The 16,611-nt window shown below is 37.5% G+C and overlaps 1 protein-coding gene and 1 long non-coding RNA gene across 4 annotated transcripts in view; both read left to right on the forward strand.

Annotated features, from left to right (window-relative positions):
• Positions 1–9,708, forward strand: part of LOC129719478 (chondroitin sulfate N-acetylgalactosaminyltransferase 1) — a 154,417-nt gene extending 144,709 nt beyond the window's left edge. For all 3 annotated transcript variants that reach the window (XM_055670838.1, XM_055670839.1, XM_055670840.1), the window contains 2 exons: positions 7–155; positions 8,356–9,708. In XM_055670838.1, the coding sequence (XP_055526813.1) occupies positions 7–155; positions 8,356–8,904 (698 nt within the window). In that variant the 3' untranslated portion in view covers positions 8,905–9,708. The remainder of the gene's footprint in view (positions 1–6; positions 156–8,355) is intronic.
• Positions 9,709–9,832: 124 nt separating this feature from the next.
• Positions 9,833–10,237, forward strand: LOC129726080 (uncharacterized). Its single transcript, XR_008728238.1, has 2 exons — positions 9,833–9,959; positions 10,044–10,237. It is a non-coding gene; the product is annotated as an uncharacterized LOC129726080 (long non-coding RNA).
• The last annotated feature ends 6,374 nt before the right edge of the window (positions 10,238–16,611 follow it).

The following is a 16,611-nucleotide window of genomic DNA, read 5'->3' on the forward strand; positions in this document are numbered from 1 at the left end:
CAACAGCCAAAGCCCTGCGAGTTGGTGCTGAAAAAGTTTGGAGCAGCAATGTAAATAAGGAGAAGGACGTGCTGCTGTTCATGTGTGATGTAGATATAGTGTTTAGTGCAAAATTTTTAGATAGATGCCGCTGGAATACCAAACCCAACAAGAAGGTCAGTGTCGACTGGATATTGTTATAGTCAATTTTACTGAAACAATTGAAGAAGTAGTTTGTTTTGATCAAAATTAAAAAAAAAATTAAATGATAAAAAATACTAACCTTCATTATTTCCTCGAATCCAAAGTTACGTTAGATTTACCGGAAAGTGTTTTTTTGACCGTGATAAAATCGAAATTCCACTGTATTATGGAAAAAGGGGACACTCAGTACTGAGAACCTTCGAGAAGACGTGACTAACTTTTTTGCCCTTATCTTTTCATGAAATTGTATCTGGAATTACGACAAAATAAATATTCCTACTAAAACTGACAAAAAACATTCAAAACTTTCAAAAATCTGCTTAAAGTTATCTGAGTGTTTTCAATAACTTTAGCCAACAATTGGTTGTTTTACTCGAAATCGGTACCAAATACAAGCTTCTCCGGGAATAGCTGAATAGCTGAATCCTGATTCAACGTACCCTTCCCTACTAACAAAAACTCCACTCCTGTGACCTTTGTGGAGATGCAGAGGTTAATACGGAGTCCGATTAGCAAAGGTCACGCTTACATCTTTTTTTTCTTCTCACCTGATTGCAAGGACGTGGTCAGCGCCGTTATTGATCCTTTAAAGTATTGAGTCACTGAAACTTGTACAATGGAAATGGTTGGTCACTTCCAACCCAATTCAGTTGATTCACTCAAGCTATGCTAAGCTAAGCTAGATTGGTTGTTTCACTCGAATTAATATAAGAGTAAATTGACCAGTTTTCGGGTTCCAGTGACAGCGGGAGTGATGTATGGTAGCTAACTGGGAGAGAGGATTGGAAAAATTTGAAAATTCCAAAATAAAACATAATCAGCTGTTAGTTCTCGACTGTCATTTTGAAGCGATACAAAATAGCTATTTAGCGAGATCGGCTTATACGTCTTGCGGTGGTGTAATCGGAAGCGCATCTGACCGGAAATTCGAAGTTGTGGGTTCGAGTCCCACCTGCTGGACTATATTTTTCGTAAATTTCAATTATTTTTTTCCCCAGTTAGTACATTTTTCAATCGTCAGCTCCACATTTACTTCTTGAAATAGAGATATTGGTTGGGTTTTTACTTGCGAAAGTGAAGGAGGGATATATTTTTGCTTTTGTTTTTACACATAAATTGAAAATTACATATAAGAATTCGCGTAGGCGCGAACAGCCTTTAAAATCTCTCTTACTTGTGTCAGGGCCAATGCGAGTGCGATTTGAGTTTTCAGTCAAACCAAACCTCAATTGGGTTGTTTAGCTATTTCGGTTTTTTATATCATCTGGAAGTGCTGCATATTTTAAGCAAAACGTGATTTTCAAAGTATTTCTATCGTTGACTTTCATTTTATAAAATACAAAATAAAACTGCTCGAAATCGCTACAATGACAGTTCGCCCATATACCAACTGTCATTGTAGCGATTCAAAACGATTTTTTTTTAAATCGAAGGACAATGATAAATTTTTTTTAAAAATCACGTTTTGCTCAGAAAATTTCACTCTTTTAACTGATATACAAAAATCAGAAATCCGTTAATAGCTAAAAAACCCAATTCTAGCGCTTTAGTCAACTGCTGCCTTGTGTTTATTTTTTTCTGAGCGTAGTCATTAAGCAAGTTTAAGCAATTGGGTTCCAAAGCTATACCAGTTTTTATATATCATTTAAAAAAGATGCGTTTTCTGAACAAAATGTGACTTTGAAAAATGTATCGTTGTCCTTTGATTTTTATATAAAGAATAAAAAACTGTTCGAAATGTGTTAAATGACAGTTCGCCCATGCACGGTATTAATTAAAATATGAAGGTACGGAGATGGTTTGAGTCTTTGGTTTCGCGGGGGTTTTTTTAACAGTGATGACGTAGAATTTCAAAAACATTGTAAAAAAGCAACGTTCGGTAGATTTTTTCACCAGTATTGACAGTTTTAAGCTGAATATGCTTTCCTGTGCCAATAAACAATGCGAAATACCGATTCAAATGGCATTTTCTCGTTGACCAAGATTTACATCACACCCCAAATGCACGTATTTTTTGCCTTTTTTTACAATTAACACAGCCAAATGTTTTCTTCTCCCCACCTGTATATACCTCATTGGTACGATAAGGCAATCCCGAACCTTTGGCATCCCTATACCGAGTAACAGTGAATGACAATGAAAAAAAAAACAAAGCCATGATGCTACATTCCGATTCGGAACTTGACCTTCTGTTTACTATACCACAGACTTCGCAGCCAACTGTTAAGTGTACAGGACAATTGCGGGGCTAGCACTACGATCCTACTGACACTAACAGTCTCTCCCGAGTCAAGACTCGAACCTACGACGACTGGCTTGTTAGGCCAGCATCTTACCTCGAGACCAGCTGGGGAGGCAATGACAATAAACTGTAATGTATAAAAAGAAGCGGTGTTATGCCAACTCGTTTACACATAGGGGCCAACCACATACCACGTGGACAGATTTTTGACGATTTTAAGGCCCCCCCGTGGACAATTACCCATATTAATTCTTTTTTTTTTGTAAGGACCGTAGACATTACACAACTCCCCCCCCCCCCCAGGCTGTCCACGTGGTATGTGGATGGCCCCATATGTTGAGATGTTAGCCCTTGAAACATGGCGTGATACCAAAGGGGTGGGCAATCCAGCTTTTTACCCACCATAATTGGCCCTGACACAAGTAAAAAGATTTTTAAGGCTGTTCGCACCTACGCGAATTCTCATATGCAACTGTCTGTTTATGTGTGAAAACAAAAGCAAAAATATTTCCCTCCTTCACTTTCGCAAGTAAAAACCAAACCAATATCAAAGAGTCGTCAGAGCCAATGGCGGTCGCTATAATATGTGTTCGTAATATGTGATGTGTGTTCTGCTGAATTGGCAACAAAAATGTTGCCAGATATATTTCTTTTTTGATAAACTCCATGAAGACTTCAAACTGACGTAAGCAGAGTTGTCAAAAGGGTGGGTAATTTATTACGAATCGCTGACACAACGCACGTAAAAAACATAATCATCAGCAGGATCCGTGACACCTGTCAGTTCTTAAAATGTTCTATCCAGGGGGGATCTATCTGTCAAACATCGTGTAACCAACATATTTGGCATCATTGCGTCTGCTTGTTCTGGTTTTTGGTCATTAACTTGATCGATGTGAAATGTTATAGAATTGGAGCGTTTTTTTATCAAAACTCGAGAAATCGCGGAAAACTTTTATGAATAATACGTTGTGTAGTGATTTTCCCCCCCTTATTGTTTATAGTTACAAACGTCCTGGACCAACAAACGTCATGGACCAGAGCTGATCTGCGATAACGCACACATATATGAAATTTTACAGCAGTGAATCCCCTCTGGGTCTATCCACGAGACTAGAGATACTCAGAGAGAGAGAGAGAGAGAGAGAGAGAGAGAGAGAGAGAGAGAGAGATAAGCGATGAAAAAACCGCCAATTTGGCAACTAGGTTTCGCATGTCAGAGGTGCCAGATCTCTTTCCAAAGCGCGATGTTGACTAACTTTTTTATTCGACTCTTATAACTGATGGTGACGGTTGAAGTCCTGGGGAATAATGAAGTCCATCACAAAAACCGTGCAGGTGTTAAATTCAATGTTTATGTTCAATGTTGTATACTTTCAGCATAATTGATTATTATTATGTTTACCATACAAAGGGTTTTGAAACCACCAGTTAAAAATCACTGTGATTAAACAATTTCGGAGCATTTCCAATTCATTGTTTAGCAATAGAACATGAAACACGTGTGAAAATAAATATATCCTTTATTGTACCTGTTTGCAATACCTTTCAATGTGTTACCTTTCTTGTTCGTTTGGCTCGAATTTTAACATGTTTGTTTGGCTCACAACATTCTCTTCGCATATCTCTCCCTCTGAGTATTGATACACGAGACCAGGGGTAGTCTCTCTGTCAAATAACGTGTAACCGTGACCAACATATATGGTAATAAGACGTCTGTTTGTTTTGGATTTTACCTGGGAGGGAGAAACGGATACGAAGCTGTGTGAGTGTCAAAATGAACCAGAATGAGCTGTCATTGACTGTCAATTTGAACCAAGGAAAAAAAAAGCATTTTTTGCGATGAGTATTGTTATAACTGAAAGGTATCGCGTTGCTCGAAAAAATATTCATCGCAAACAGTTTTTGTATTCATTGTCGTTTTACAAAATATTTTGGTTTGTTTTTAAATAATAAATTTCATAAGCTTTAAGTAATAATAATGCTAGCGTACTTCGATTATTAAACTTGCGCTTTGGTTACAATTCCGAACACACTTCATCACGGTCGAACTCAAACCTCTCGAAAAACTTTTATACAACGGCAAATTGAAATAAACACAGACTCGAAAAATTAGTCTGTAATATTTGCACATAAGGTATTCCTTCTTTTGAGTCATGCATGCGTTACTGCAAGAAGGTAGTTACACGCTATCAGAAAACGACGCATGTGCGTGTTCTCTGTTTTGAGTGTAGTATTCGTTTCTCCCTCCCAGGTTTTTACCATTTTGATCGAACTAAAATTTAATGTAATTGGAACGTTCTTTTTTTTGGCACAACTCGAGATATCGCGAAAAGCTTTTATTATTGAATGTGAAATTTTGTGGCAGTAACCTGTATTTGGCGAAAAGTAATGAAGTTTTATCGACACACAGGTTATTTATCAAACTTCATGGACCAACAAGCTTCATGGACTAGAGTTGATCTGTGATAACGCACACATATATGTAATTTGACAGCAGTAAATCCCCCCTGCACGAGACAGTTGCATTCAGAGATACTCAGAGAAAGAGAGATAAGCGATGAAAAAAAACCGTCAATTTGGCAACTAGGTTTCACGTGTCAGAGGTGCCAGATCTCTTCCCAGAGCGCAATGTTGATTAACTTTTTCATTCGACTCATATGACTGATGGTGACGGTGGAAGTCCTGGGGTATAATAAAGTGCATTACAAAAGCCGAGAAGGTGTTAAATTTTATGTTTATGTTTAATGTTATAAACTTTCACCATAATTGATCATTATTTTGTTGACCATACAAAAGGTTCGTAAACCACCAATTAAAAATCACTGTGATAAAGCAATTTTTGTACCTGATTGCAACACCTTTCAATGTGTTAGCTTTCTTGTTCGTTTGGCTCAGCTTTCGACATGTTCGTTTAGCTCACAACATTCTCTTCGCATATCCCTTCTAGAGACTGTATTATAAAGAGATACGCAAAAAGAAAAGCAGTAAACATGACAACCCTTTATTAATATTTTATTTCAAAAAATTTTGCAACCACGTTCAATCTCGCATGACTTTTCATACGCACTATTTATTCGGTTTATTTGCGTTGAAAAAGATTTTGAAGGCTGTTCGCCCTTCCTTCTTTTTTACACGCAAAAACCAAACAAATATCAGCTACACCGTCAACGCGAATAAAGTGTAATGAAATTCCGAAACTTTGTAGGGATATATTACTGAGTTTCAAAGCTTGTTCATGCAATTTTTTAATTTTCAATACATCACTCATAATACGAGCATAACGAACACATTTTCCGTTCATACCATAATTGCACGTGATTCACAACATTTATACTGATTGCAACACACATTCAGTACGAAAAGTAACACGTCTGAGTTTGTTTATTTTGCACACTTGGAGCCTCGATTTGACGGTTCACTTGGAGTTTCCGACACCGTCTGTAATCTCTCCCTCTGAGTATTGCTAGTTGCGATCAGCTAATTTCAGTCTGTTTTTAACTTTTGACAGCTTCAGGTTTGTACGAAGTACGAACGGTCGCAACGTGGATGCAATCCGGATCGAAAAGCGTGAAAAACAAACAAAAAAATACCCCTTTAGATTTATTTTCTGACACTAAAAGATCTCGTGTTTGGCTGTGTTGTGGTTTTGCAACTTGAAAAACAGCAATAACAAACGTACAAGCAATCAAACGTTACCCGTAGATTGCCTTATATATGGGTGAATTGTCATTGAAAACATTTCGAGCAGTATTTAATCCTTCATTTAAAAATCGAAGGACAATGATAAACATTTTGGAAAAATTACGTTTTGCATTGAAAATTACATTCGTTCTGATACATAAAAATCAGAAAGAGCGAGTAAAACCCGGCAACGAATCGGATATTGGATACGTTCAAACTCAAAAAATAAACCGTTTGAAATGATTGGTTTAATCGGAATGAGAACATCCTCGCCGTATGGCGTCACCTCTTTCCAGACTATGGAGGGGTCAAACCATCATGAAAACATTTTTCAACCCCAAAAGCTTTCACATGTCAAATTCGGCTCCATTTGCTTGATTAATTCCCGAGTCATGCAGAAATTAGTGTATGATTTGTAAAGTAGCGCTTCCTTTTAGATGAGGAGAGGGTGTCGAACCATCATAAAAATATTTTTTGATCCCAAAAACCTTCACGTGTCAATATTGGTTCTAATTGCCTGATTAGTTCTTGAGTTGAGCAGAAATCTGTGTACCAATCACCAAGTGTACCAAGCACTCCCTTCCAGAAGGGGGAAAGATGTGGAGCCATCATAAAATTTTTTGGCCCCTAGAAACCGCAACATGCCAAATTAGGTTCTATTTGCTTGATTAGTTCTCGAATTGTGTAGAAATTTGAGTTTTATTTGTGTGGAAGCCCTCCCTTCCAGAAATGGGAAGGGTGTCGAACCATCATTTGAAAGATTATTACCCGCAAAACATCCACATATCAAATTGAGTTCTGTCTGTTTGATTAGTTCTGGAGATGTGCATGAATTTGTGTTTCATTTGTATGAGAAACCTCCCTTCTTCCGGAGGAAGGGGTTTCGTACCATTATAAGAACCTTAACCGGCCCCAAAAAACCTTACATACAATTTTTTACGTCGATCGGCTCAGTAGTGTGTATAAAGTCAGAAGTTTGTACATAGCTAAACAACCGTATTTAAACCAATCCATTTCAGATTTCACTTCCAACAAAGGCAGCATCTTTCTAGATACACTAGTTATTCATTCTTATAACGAGCTTTCATGCTCTGATGATCTATGGATCGTTGCACGGTGGCGTTAGTTGACAGTTCTGAAAAGTAAGTTTTGCAGACTTAGATTTTCTATGGAACCGCAAGTGGTTCTTGTTCTAGTACTTTTAGGGTTTGACCTACTCCTATAGAAATGTGTTTAATATAACTAGTTTCTCATGCGCTTCTAATTCCAATTTTCGCAGGAACAAAAAAAAAACGATTTATTGCTACAAATTTTAACATCTTGAAAACAAATCTTCCGTAACTGTCAAAAAGTAAGGTTAGGCCAAACGCTTTATGCGAAGATCTGTGCCCATATTATTGTTTGGTTTAGATATCTATGTATCTAGAATCTGAGGTGAAATGCAGTTTTTTCAGTTTTCGATCTCCGAGTAGATTTTTTTTAGATTCCAGGTAGTTATCTCGTTTTCGTACCTTAAATTTTCGTAATTCAAGTGAAAACATGATTTTTCGTATGTATTCTCGACAAAGTACCAACACGCGAATGTAAAAAAATTGAAGAGAATACTTTTTTTTCGAAAAGTTTTTAAGCTCAACAACAATGAAACATGATAGTGTACGATGGAATATGATGCTTATGATAAAAAATATGATAGAATAGAGTAATAGAGTGAAAAAAAACTTCTATTCAGTTGCGTCTAATAAATTCTCCTACATCAACTTTATTAATAAACACTAATTTAGTTGAACTAAATGAACATAATGGTAATTTTTCCCCTAATTTTCATCTTGATTCGTTGGATCCCGTGGTTCTGTGGTTAGCGATGTCAGTCGGCTAGCTCTCCCACACGGTTGTAATGGCGAGTTCGACTTCCGATCAGGTCGAGGATCTTTTCGAGCTGGAAATTTTCTCGACTCAGCACTGGGGCACGGTGTATCGTTGTACTTTTTCTACAATATGCAAAATGTGCCAAAAAAACAATATCGACAACGAATTCTCTCAACTAATCCGGTAGATCGAAACCGCTATTAGCGCAATATTATTGTTGTTGTTCGCTGGACCTAAATTTTTTATTTTCCGACAGATTTTCATGTGGAATAATTTTGATTTTTAGTCTTTTTCAAAATTGTTCAGCACATTACCTCAAAACACTTTTAACTATAACATACTTAGCTTTTGTTCTTTTCTTCTATTCTGCATTTTCACAGGTCTACTACCCGGTGGTATTTAGCTTGTACAACCCGCACGTAGTGTACACCCTGCAGGGCAAGGAGGTACCACCGGAAACGGATCAGCTGCTGATTTCGAAGGATTCTGGTTTTTGGCGGGATTTCGGATACGGCATGACCTGCCAGTACCGATCCGACTTCCTCAAAGTGCGTGGCTTCGACGAGGAAATCATCGGCTGGGGTGGCGAAGACGTTATGCTGTACCGGAAGTATGTCCGATCGCATATCAAGGTTATCCGGGCGACGGATCCAGGCATTTTCCACATCTGGCATCCGAAGGTTTGCACCGGAGTTGCGGCCGGCCAGAAGCTGTCGGTCGATCAGTACCGGGCGTGCATACGATCGCGGGCCCTCAATGAGGCCTCTCATGCTCAGCTGGGTTTTCTGGCCTTCCGGGATGATATTGTCGCGAACGAGGGTAAGATGCTCGGTGGAATGAAGCATGCTGCCAATTCCAGCAAAACGGTGCACAAAAATGAAGAGCCGAAGAAAGTTACAACTACCGATGCGAACAGAAAGAGTACATGATCCTTTATGATACACCATCAGGAAAGTATTTGGAGGATAGAGTTTTAGTCTAGTAGTGAGTAGGAAATTTGAATTGGTGCATGCATTCCTGAATACTGGCGGCAAGGTTTCAGCTTGCCGTTTGATTCTAGTCCGTTGGAATCGAATGAATTATTTGACTGGTTTTTGACACGATCATGACTTGGTCATGAAGATTAAAGCTAGAATTTGTAAAAGTAACATTACAAAATAAAACCTTTTTGTATATATTATAGAATTAAACTAGTAGAAATGAAATTTCCCTTTATGAGTCTTCAAAGAAAAGATATTCGAGACAGTTAGAACTGAACGGTAGAATCTAAAGAACATATTAAGTACAATCCACGATCCTACGGAGCAGAGGGTTTTGCTCAAAGCATATTTGAGACTTAAGAGCGTACAGCATATTCTTGTTATTTGTTCTGAACGCAATTTAGTAAGTTAAATCCCAAAACCATCTATTTTTGATTGTTACACTATGATGATCAGTTCAAGCTACGGTTGTAAATAGAGCAGAGAGAGAGTCATTAGGCTATTTGCTAGAACGTAGAAAATAGGCTAATTTGTTCTGTTACTACCATTCTCATTTTCTGGTGACCTGAAGCGAGCAGTGATTAGTTCCATTATGACCAAAAAACGTGTATGATTTGTTAATGAATGATTTCTATATTGACTGTACGAAGGAGTCTGTTATCAAACAGAAAAGGCCGTTAAAACGATCACTGCAATCGTGACGGAACATGTTCGGTAGAGAAGTAATAAATTTTTCGAGATATCAAAAGTTTACGACTTGAATTTTTTTTTCACACTTGACATGATGACAGCCACACAACATCACGACCTTCGTGACGGAGATGACGTAAAAAATACTATTTAAGAATACTATTTAAGAAGAGCACTGCTAAAGAATATCATCACAAGCAAAACTGAGACATGTTTCTTAAAGCTATTGTATTGTTGGCACTAGTGGCCACCCTGGCGGTGGTTAGCCCTGTCGCAGCGCAAATACCAATTTCCATGAGACCGCATATTGATACGTAAGTATTTGAACCTAAAGTTATTGTTGTAATTTTGCCTTACTATAATTTTTAATTATGTACCTACATTCTCAATGTAATTAGCGATACTGGTATCATCGATACTCCACCAGCTGCGCATATTTCAGAAACCATACCAGTGGACATTCCAATAGCTGGATGATTGAAAATCTCAAGTTTGAGGGTACTTCAGGATGCACTTCACATGTCAGATATGAAGAGGCAATTGGTATATTCTTTGAAAAAGTGAATAAATATTTAAAATATACTGCACGATATGTCCAAGTTGTTTCGATTATGAATTTATTTTGAAAAAATGGAATACAAAAATTTCGAAACATGTTTCGAGGAACTCTGACGGCACGGCTAACGTTCAGCTGAATTAGAGTTCACATTTAGTGTCTTTTTTTCAAATCGATGAACTCCATAGTTTTCGTTTCGGAGGCTACTATTGTATCATAAAAAATCTGACTGCCGCCGCCATGTTTTACTATAGGAACCAAGTTTTCACATTATGTGTCTTCCATCTGAACCGAAAAGGTTGATATTAGTTGCATCCTGGTTTCAAAATTTTTTCGGTTTGTTTACGTATGGGCATTCCATACGAAGTGACCATGAAAACGCACAAACTTTACATCGAACATCACGGATTTGGCTCAAAGTTGGAAGAAGTATTCATCTATGTCCACTTTGAAAAAAATCCTACTATTGGTGTTGATTGGAATACCCTCGTTCTGTGGGACTCCTCTCTTTACTGCAAACCTCTTTTTTCTTTTCCCTAAAATTCATAAGCATAAGATGTCTGAACAACTTTTGACCGGAAGTGTTGTCATATACAATACAATATCGCACGCTAGCCTGGGGGGCTAATGCGGTCTCGATCAACTAGATTAGTTGAGAGAATTCGTTATCGATATTGTTTTTGGCACATTTTGCATGTTGTAGGATAAGTACAACGATACACCGTGCCCCAGTGCTGAGTCGAGAAAATTTCCAGCTCGAAAAGATCCTCGACCTGATCGGGAATCGAACCCGATAAGTGTTGTCAGATACATCCACCAAATCTACATTTTTTTGGCAAATGCAGCCATTACTATTTTAATTTTGATAATTTCACTTTGTTCCTTGGAGAATTCCACTTAAGAAATAACTATCACCCCGAGGTAATATAAGTCAATCTCGAGATACCATTTTTACGAAACCTGTATGGAATTTTTCAATTTTATATCGGTGCTAATTACGGAAGTCACTTCACGATGAAATCAGAGTGAAGTGAACACAGCCCTATAACGGGACTCACGTAAGTGAGAAAAATGTCACAAAGTGACATCTGCCGTGAAATATGCGTATGAGTGTCATATCACTGAAGTGAAAACGGAAAAAGTGACGTTTCGCTTCGGAATTATTTCACGACCATTTTGAACGGTGAAATGATTCCAAGAAGATGGGGAAGGTTTAAAAATCGATTGGTTTATGATCTAATGATAATATATCGGATTTATTTCCCAGTAACAAGACGAATCCTTTTTCGACTTTGTGGGACTTACAATTTTTTTAGCTGCGACCAATGGAAGGTAAGGGGAAAAGTTTACCTTCGAATTTCGTTTAGCGGCAGGGCTCAAAAATTTGGCCTTCTCGAAAAATGTCCTCATACAAAATTTCAGCTCAATAGACTTTCAGGGACTTAGAAATTTTGGGCTAGGAAACTCTTTTATTTCACTTGTCCTTTTCTCATTTTCACTTCACTGTCAATCTCACTTCACGGAGCTAATTTTTGTCGCTCACTTTAGGTGGAATCGGGAACAGGCTTAAAAAAGTGAAGCGAGCGTGTGAGTAAAATATATTTCACCGTGAAATGACTCTCATCATAAGTACCATCAAACAATCATATTTATTGGAATATGTCTGTTAACTTTTTTATCCAAAGAACAACCAATAAATGATTTTTAGAAATTGTCTGTTTTTCAAGAAATCCAATTACATTTTTTCCAAACAACGTGATACCATTTTTTCTTTCATTTATTTCCAGAGAAATAAAATTTTTTAATCAAAAGTTATGCTGCAAAAAAGGAAAGATATTTTAGATTCCTCAATAACCAGAAAAATCTTACAAATCATCTCGAGATTGATTCATATTACCTTGGAATGATAGTTGTTTCTCACGTGAAACTTTACAAAGAATACGATGGAATTATCAAATTTCAAATGAGAATGGCTGTACTTGCAGAAAATTGCAGCCGGTCGAAGCTTTTTCTGGATTTCTCATTTTGTTTTATTCAAAAACCATCTATCAGTATTTCTCGGATGTCTTACGTGGTTGAATTTTAAAAGAAAATAAAGTTTTGAACAAAAAACGCGCTTCTTTGCAACGGAAGGGGGGTGCCACAGAGCGGAGGGTATTTCAATCGACATCGAAATAGGAATTTTTTCAAAGCCTGATAAGAACACTTCGTATGAAATGACCCATATGCCTTAGCAAACTCAAGCCTTTAGAGGGCATTAGTGAGATCTTTTTTGTTTAATCAATAATAGTATATTTGACACGGCACGATACATTATATGTTTAACTGAGCCAGATACATAGTGAGATCTTTGTCGGCTCTCAAGTGTATAGGCTCTCTAGTAACACAATCTCTTAAATTGTTTACATATACATTTCAGTTAGGCATCGTACACAAAGTACACAACGCTAAAAATCCAGATTTTAGACCCCCTATCCCTCCTATGTAACGATAACTAACTTTAAATATGACCCCTCTCCCTGAAATTACGTAACACTATACCCCCAATTTCAGATTTTGAAAGAAAATTACAGTTACGTGTTTCAACTATGACCTCCCCCCCTCCCCCATATGTAACAATAAGTAACGCAAACTCAACCCCTTTCCCCCTCTTCATGAGCTACGTAATTTGTGCACGACGCCAAAGTAATTTGTAATGACGAGATGTTTGTTCCCATTGTTGCTCTTCGTACTTCACCTTCCAAGGCAATGTTGAGCAGACGGTTTGACAGCGCATTCCCTTGCTTTAGTTCATCCAATGTCACAAAAGTGATTGATGTCTCGTCCACTATTCATACGCATGATATTCATCCCTCCGGCGTCATTCGAATTAGCTTCATCACTTTTGTCGAAAAAACGTTTTCTGGCATTATCTGTCACAGCTAATTTTGCTTGACTAAGTCGTAGGCTGCTTGAAAATCCACACTAGGAAGGGGAGTCTGCAGATTGTACTCCCGGAATATACCTAGGAACTGTCACAGGGTAAAGATTTGATCTATCGTGGAGCGTTCCTCTCGAACACCAGCCTGGTATTCACCGGGAAAAGGTTCCATTAACGGTCTCAATCTCATTGACAGTATACGCGAGCACACTTTGAACGCAGAATTCAGCAACGTGATACCTCTATGTTTTCTACAGTCTAGTCGATGTTCCTTCTTACAGATAGGACAAATTAGGCCTTCCAATCAGTCGTTTGGAATTTGTTCATACCCCTGGATTCGTAGAATGTACAATCGATACATGGAAGTTAGTCTTTCACCTGACAGCTATCGTCGCATTATCGGTGCTACGAAATCTTGCATGTCGTTTTTCGCGTTAAGTGACATCCATAAATTACGTAACACAAAAAAAATTTCATCTATTCCCCCTCCATAAAATTTATGTAACACTGTAAAGGAACCCCCCTTAAAATCTGAAAAAATAGGATTGCCACGTAACATATGTTGTTGAGTTCATTTCTTTATCAAAAAGCTCATTTTGTTCAAAACGAGATATTCAAATGATCGAAAAACATTAGATTATATGAATCATGAATTACTGCTTCTATATGTTTGTTTATTATGATCACCAGAAACAAGTTGCCTATCGCTTTGTTTCCTGGATGGTTTATATTGGAGTCTTTATCAGTCCAGACTACCAGACACCTAAGGTGAGACTCCTGATTACTTGCTTTTCTATCAGAGCTACTCTACCCATGATCCCTGTTGTGTATTTCACGAAAAAAAACTTGATTGTTTTTGTTTTTTTTTTTTCAAAATCATGCATGATTCCTCCTACAGACGGTATATTTTCTGCCTTAAGGTTAATGGTAGGGGTCTCCATCTCTAAGCGTTGCGTAATTCAAAGATGCCGCCTAACTGTTCTCTGCGCTGGAGAGCACTTGCTCATCGTTCTCGCACTTTTTCCAAAAGCGAACACTCATTTCGGCAGCTCTTGCGTTCCCATGACCGCTCTGAACATACGACAAATCTTAGCTGCGACGGAATAGAGATTAGAGTCGATGTCAGGGCAAATTGTGTACGGCATGAGAGAAAAATCGACTGTCGCTGGACATGAAATTCGATAAGTTTCGAGTCGAACTTGAGGAATCTTTTAACATTCATGCCAAATAAAAAAAAACTTTCAACTTTTTCCAGATTCTAGCTGCACACCGACGATTTGTTTTTTTTTTGTGTTTTCATTATTGATCGTTTTTTTGTGTATTTCTCATTTTGTTTCCAAAAAAAGCAAAGCCTTGGTGCTACATTCCGATTCGAATCAAGTTGCAAGGTATATTGAAAATCATCAATGTGAAATAAGGGTAAAAAAATCCTTTTTCAACTCTCTGTTAGTTTATCTCTTTTACCCAAACCTAGGTTTTAATCATGTCGCTTTTGCTTCCTGATCCCTTTTTGGTTTTCTTCTACTTCAACTTTTTGCTTTTCTATTTTTCTTTGCTGTCTTTCTTTCTCTCTTTCTTGTCATCTGTCTTTTTCTTGGTCGCTAGCCTTAACCCATTATTTCTTTCAGTCACAACCAATAAATTTTGTTACGGAACGCTGATCTTACTTCTCCCCTTCTCTATGAAACAATTCGTAGCGCGGTACTAATACTCATCTGAAACGTTGTGATTAAACATTGACGGTGGTGATCAGCGTTGCCAGGTATCCAGATTTAGCTGGATTATCCAGATTTTTGAACATGTATCCAGGTAGACAGAATTAATGTCCAATTATCCAGATTTTTCATGAATGATCCAGATTTTATTTTCTCTGTTCCGCAAAAAGGTCATCACTTCAAATTTGGCGCGAAATTTTGCAATTTTGTCACCTCAAATTGAAAATTGAATGGCTTGGCGAAACAATTTCATTGGTGTTAGTGAAATACTGTACGGTCGATCATACCTTTTAACCAGAGTTGCCATTTTCACAGATTTTTCTGTAAAATCACAGATTTTTTTCCTTTTTCAAATCACAGAATCTGTGATCACAGATGATAGATATTTTTGGAAAATCACAGATTTTCACAGATTTTTCCCAAAAATTCCGGAAATAACAAATTACCTACATTTTTTTCTACAGGTCAAACTCATTAATTCGAAGGTACGATTTTCCGGAGGCTCGAATATTCATCCGTAGAAAATAGTGCGACTATCCGGAGTCATTCTTTTCTCAAATTTCGAAATTGTTTACAATTGATTCTATCTAGAATGCTAGTTTTTCGCGCTATATGCTGCTTAGTTAACTCAATGAAGTGAGCAGAGAGGTGACCTGTTTGAATCACCTCATTATGATTGAATTTACGATACTTTGACGTTTACCGTATCTAACGTATGAATGAGTTTCTTCTGACTGAATCATGGCCACTTTCTCTGATACGCTGCTTATCTGGTCTCAATGCCAACCTGAAAAACACTTCGTTGAGAAGTAAGTTTCAATGCAATTTTAAAAGCAAAATAGTTAATTCAATCGAGTGGAGGAAAATTTAATGTTAATTTAAAGCATTTCAATCAATCTCGCTTTGTTTTTAAACAAATATTTATATCCCCGATATGATCACAGATTGTTTTTCTCTGATCACAGATTTTCACAGATTTTTGGCAACTCTGCTTTTAACTTCAAAATACTTTGGCGCTAACCAACGCGACGCTTACACTCACACCCACACAACCCTGCTGGCTTTTCAATAAATAAATCTATCACTTTCATGTAAAGGACACTCTCTTAATAAGGTTTAATAAACTTCACTTTATCATGTAGAAAAAGTATCGAAGAACAGTTATTTTCGCTTTTCAGCAAATTTGCCAACAGAAATCACATGGAAAACAATAACTTGCAGGAGCAGTTTCAGAGCACGTACAATCAATGTAGCCGTGCTGCCAGTTCCCCTCTGTTCGTTGTACGCATACGGAGTAGAGAAAAAATATGACAAGAGCTGTCAAGCATCATTTTTCCCCGTCACACAGTATGCAAACGTTGATGATTACGAAGACTTCATATGCGCCTTGAAATCATATCACTACCTGTGAACTGCGTTAGCGAAAAACACAAACATTTGCTTTCTTGCAAGAGTATGCAAACCAATTGAAAACGCACACACTGCAAAACAGTTGAAAACACACACACACACTTCACGAAGCTCATTTGGACCTGTTTGAAGATATAAAACTTGTGCCCATCTAGAACAACATTAGCAACTCCTGCAATTCTGGTCACACGGTATTACATACTTTCATTTGAAGTAAACACTGGAATATTGGGCTGACCAGTGAGCCTGATTGTAGCATCAATACAAATGCAGCGAGTGAAGTCTCAATGACACATGCATTGCGGTTCTTGGTTGTATGTTCTTCTGTAGAAACACATATATTTTGTTTCTTTTTTGTTGTTACT

Source organism: Wyeomyia smithii, chromosome 2 (genome assembly GCF_029784165.1).
Source record: "Wyeomyia smithii strain HCP4-BCI-WySm-NY-G18 chromosome 2, ASM2978416v1, whole genome shotgun sequence".
In the NCBI taxonomy this organism is placed as follows: domain Eukaryota; kingdom Metazoa; phylum Arthropoda; class Insecta; order Diptera; family Culicidae; genus Wyeomyia; species Wyeomyia smithii.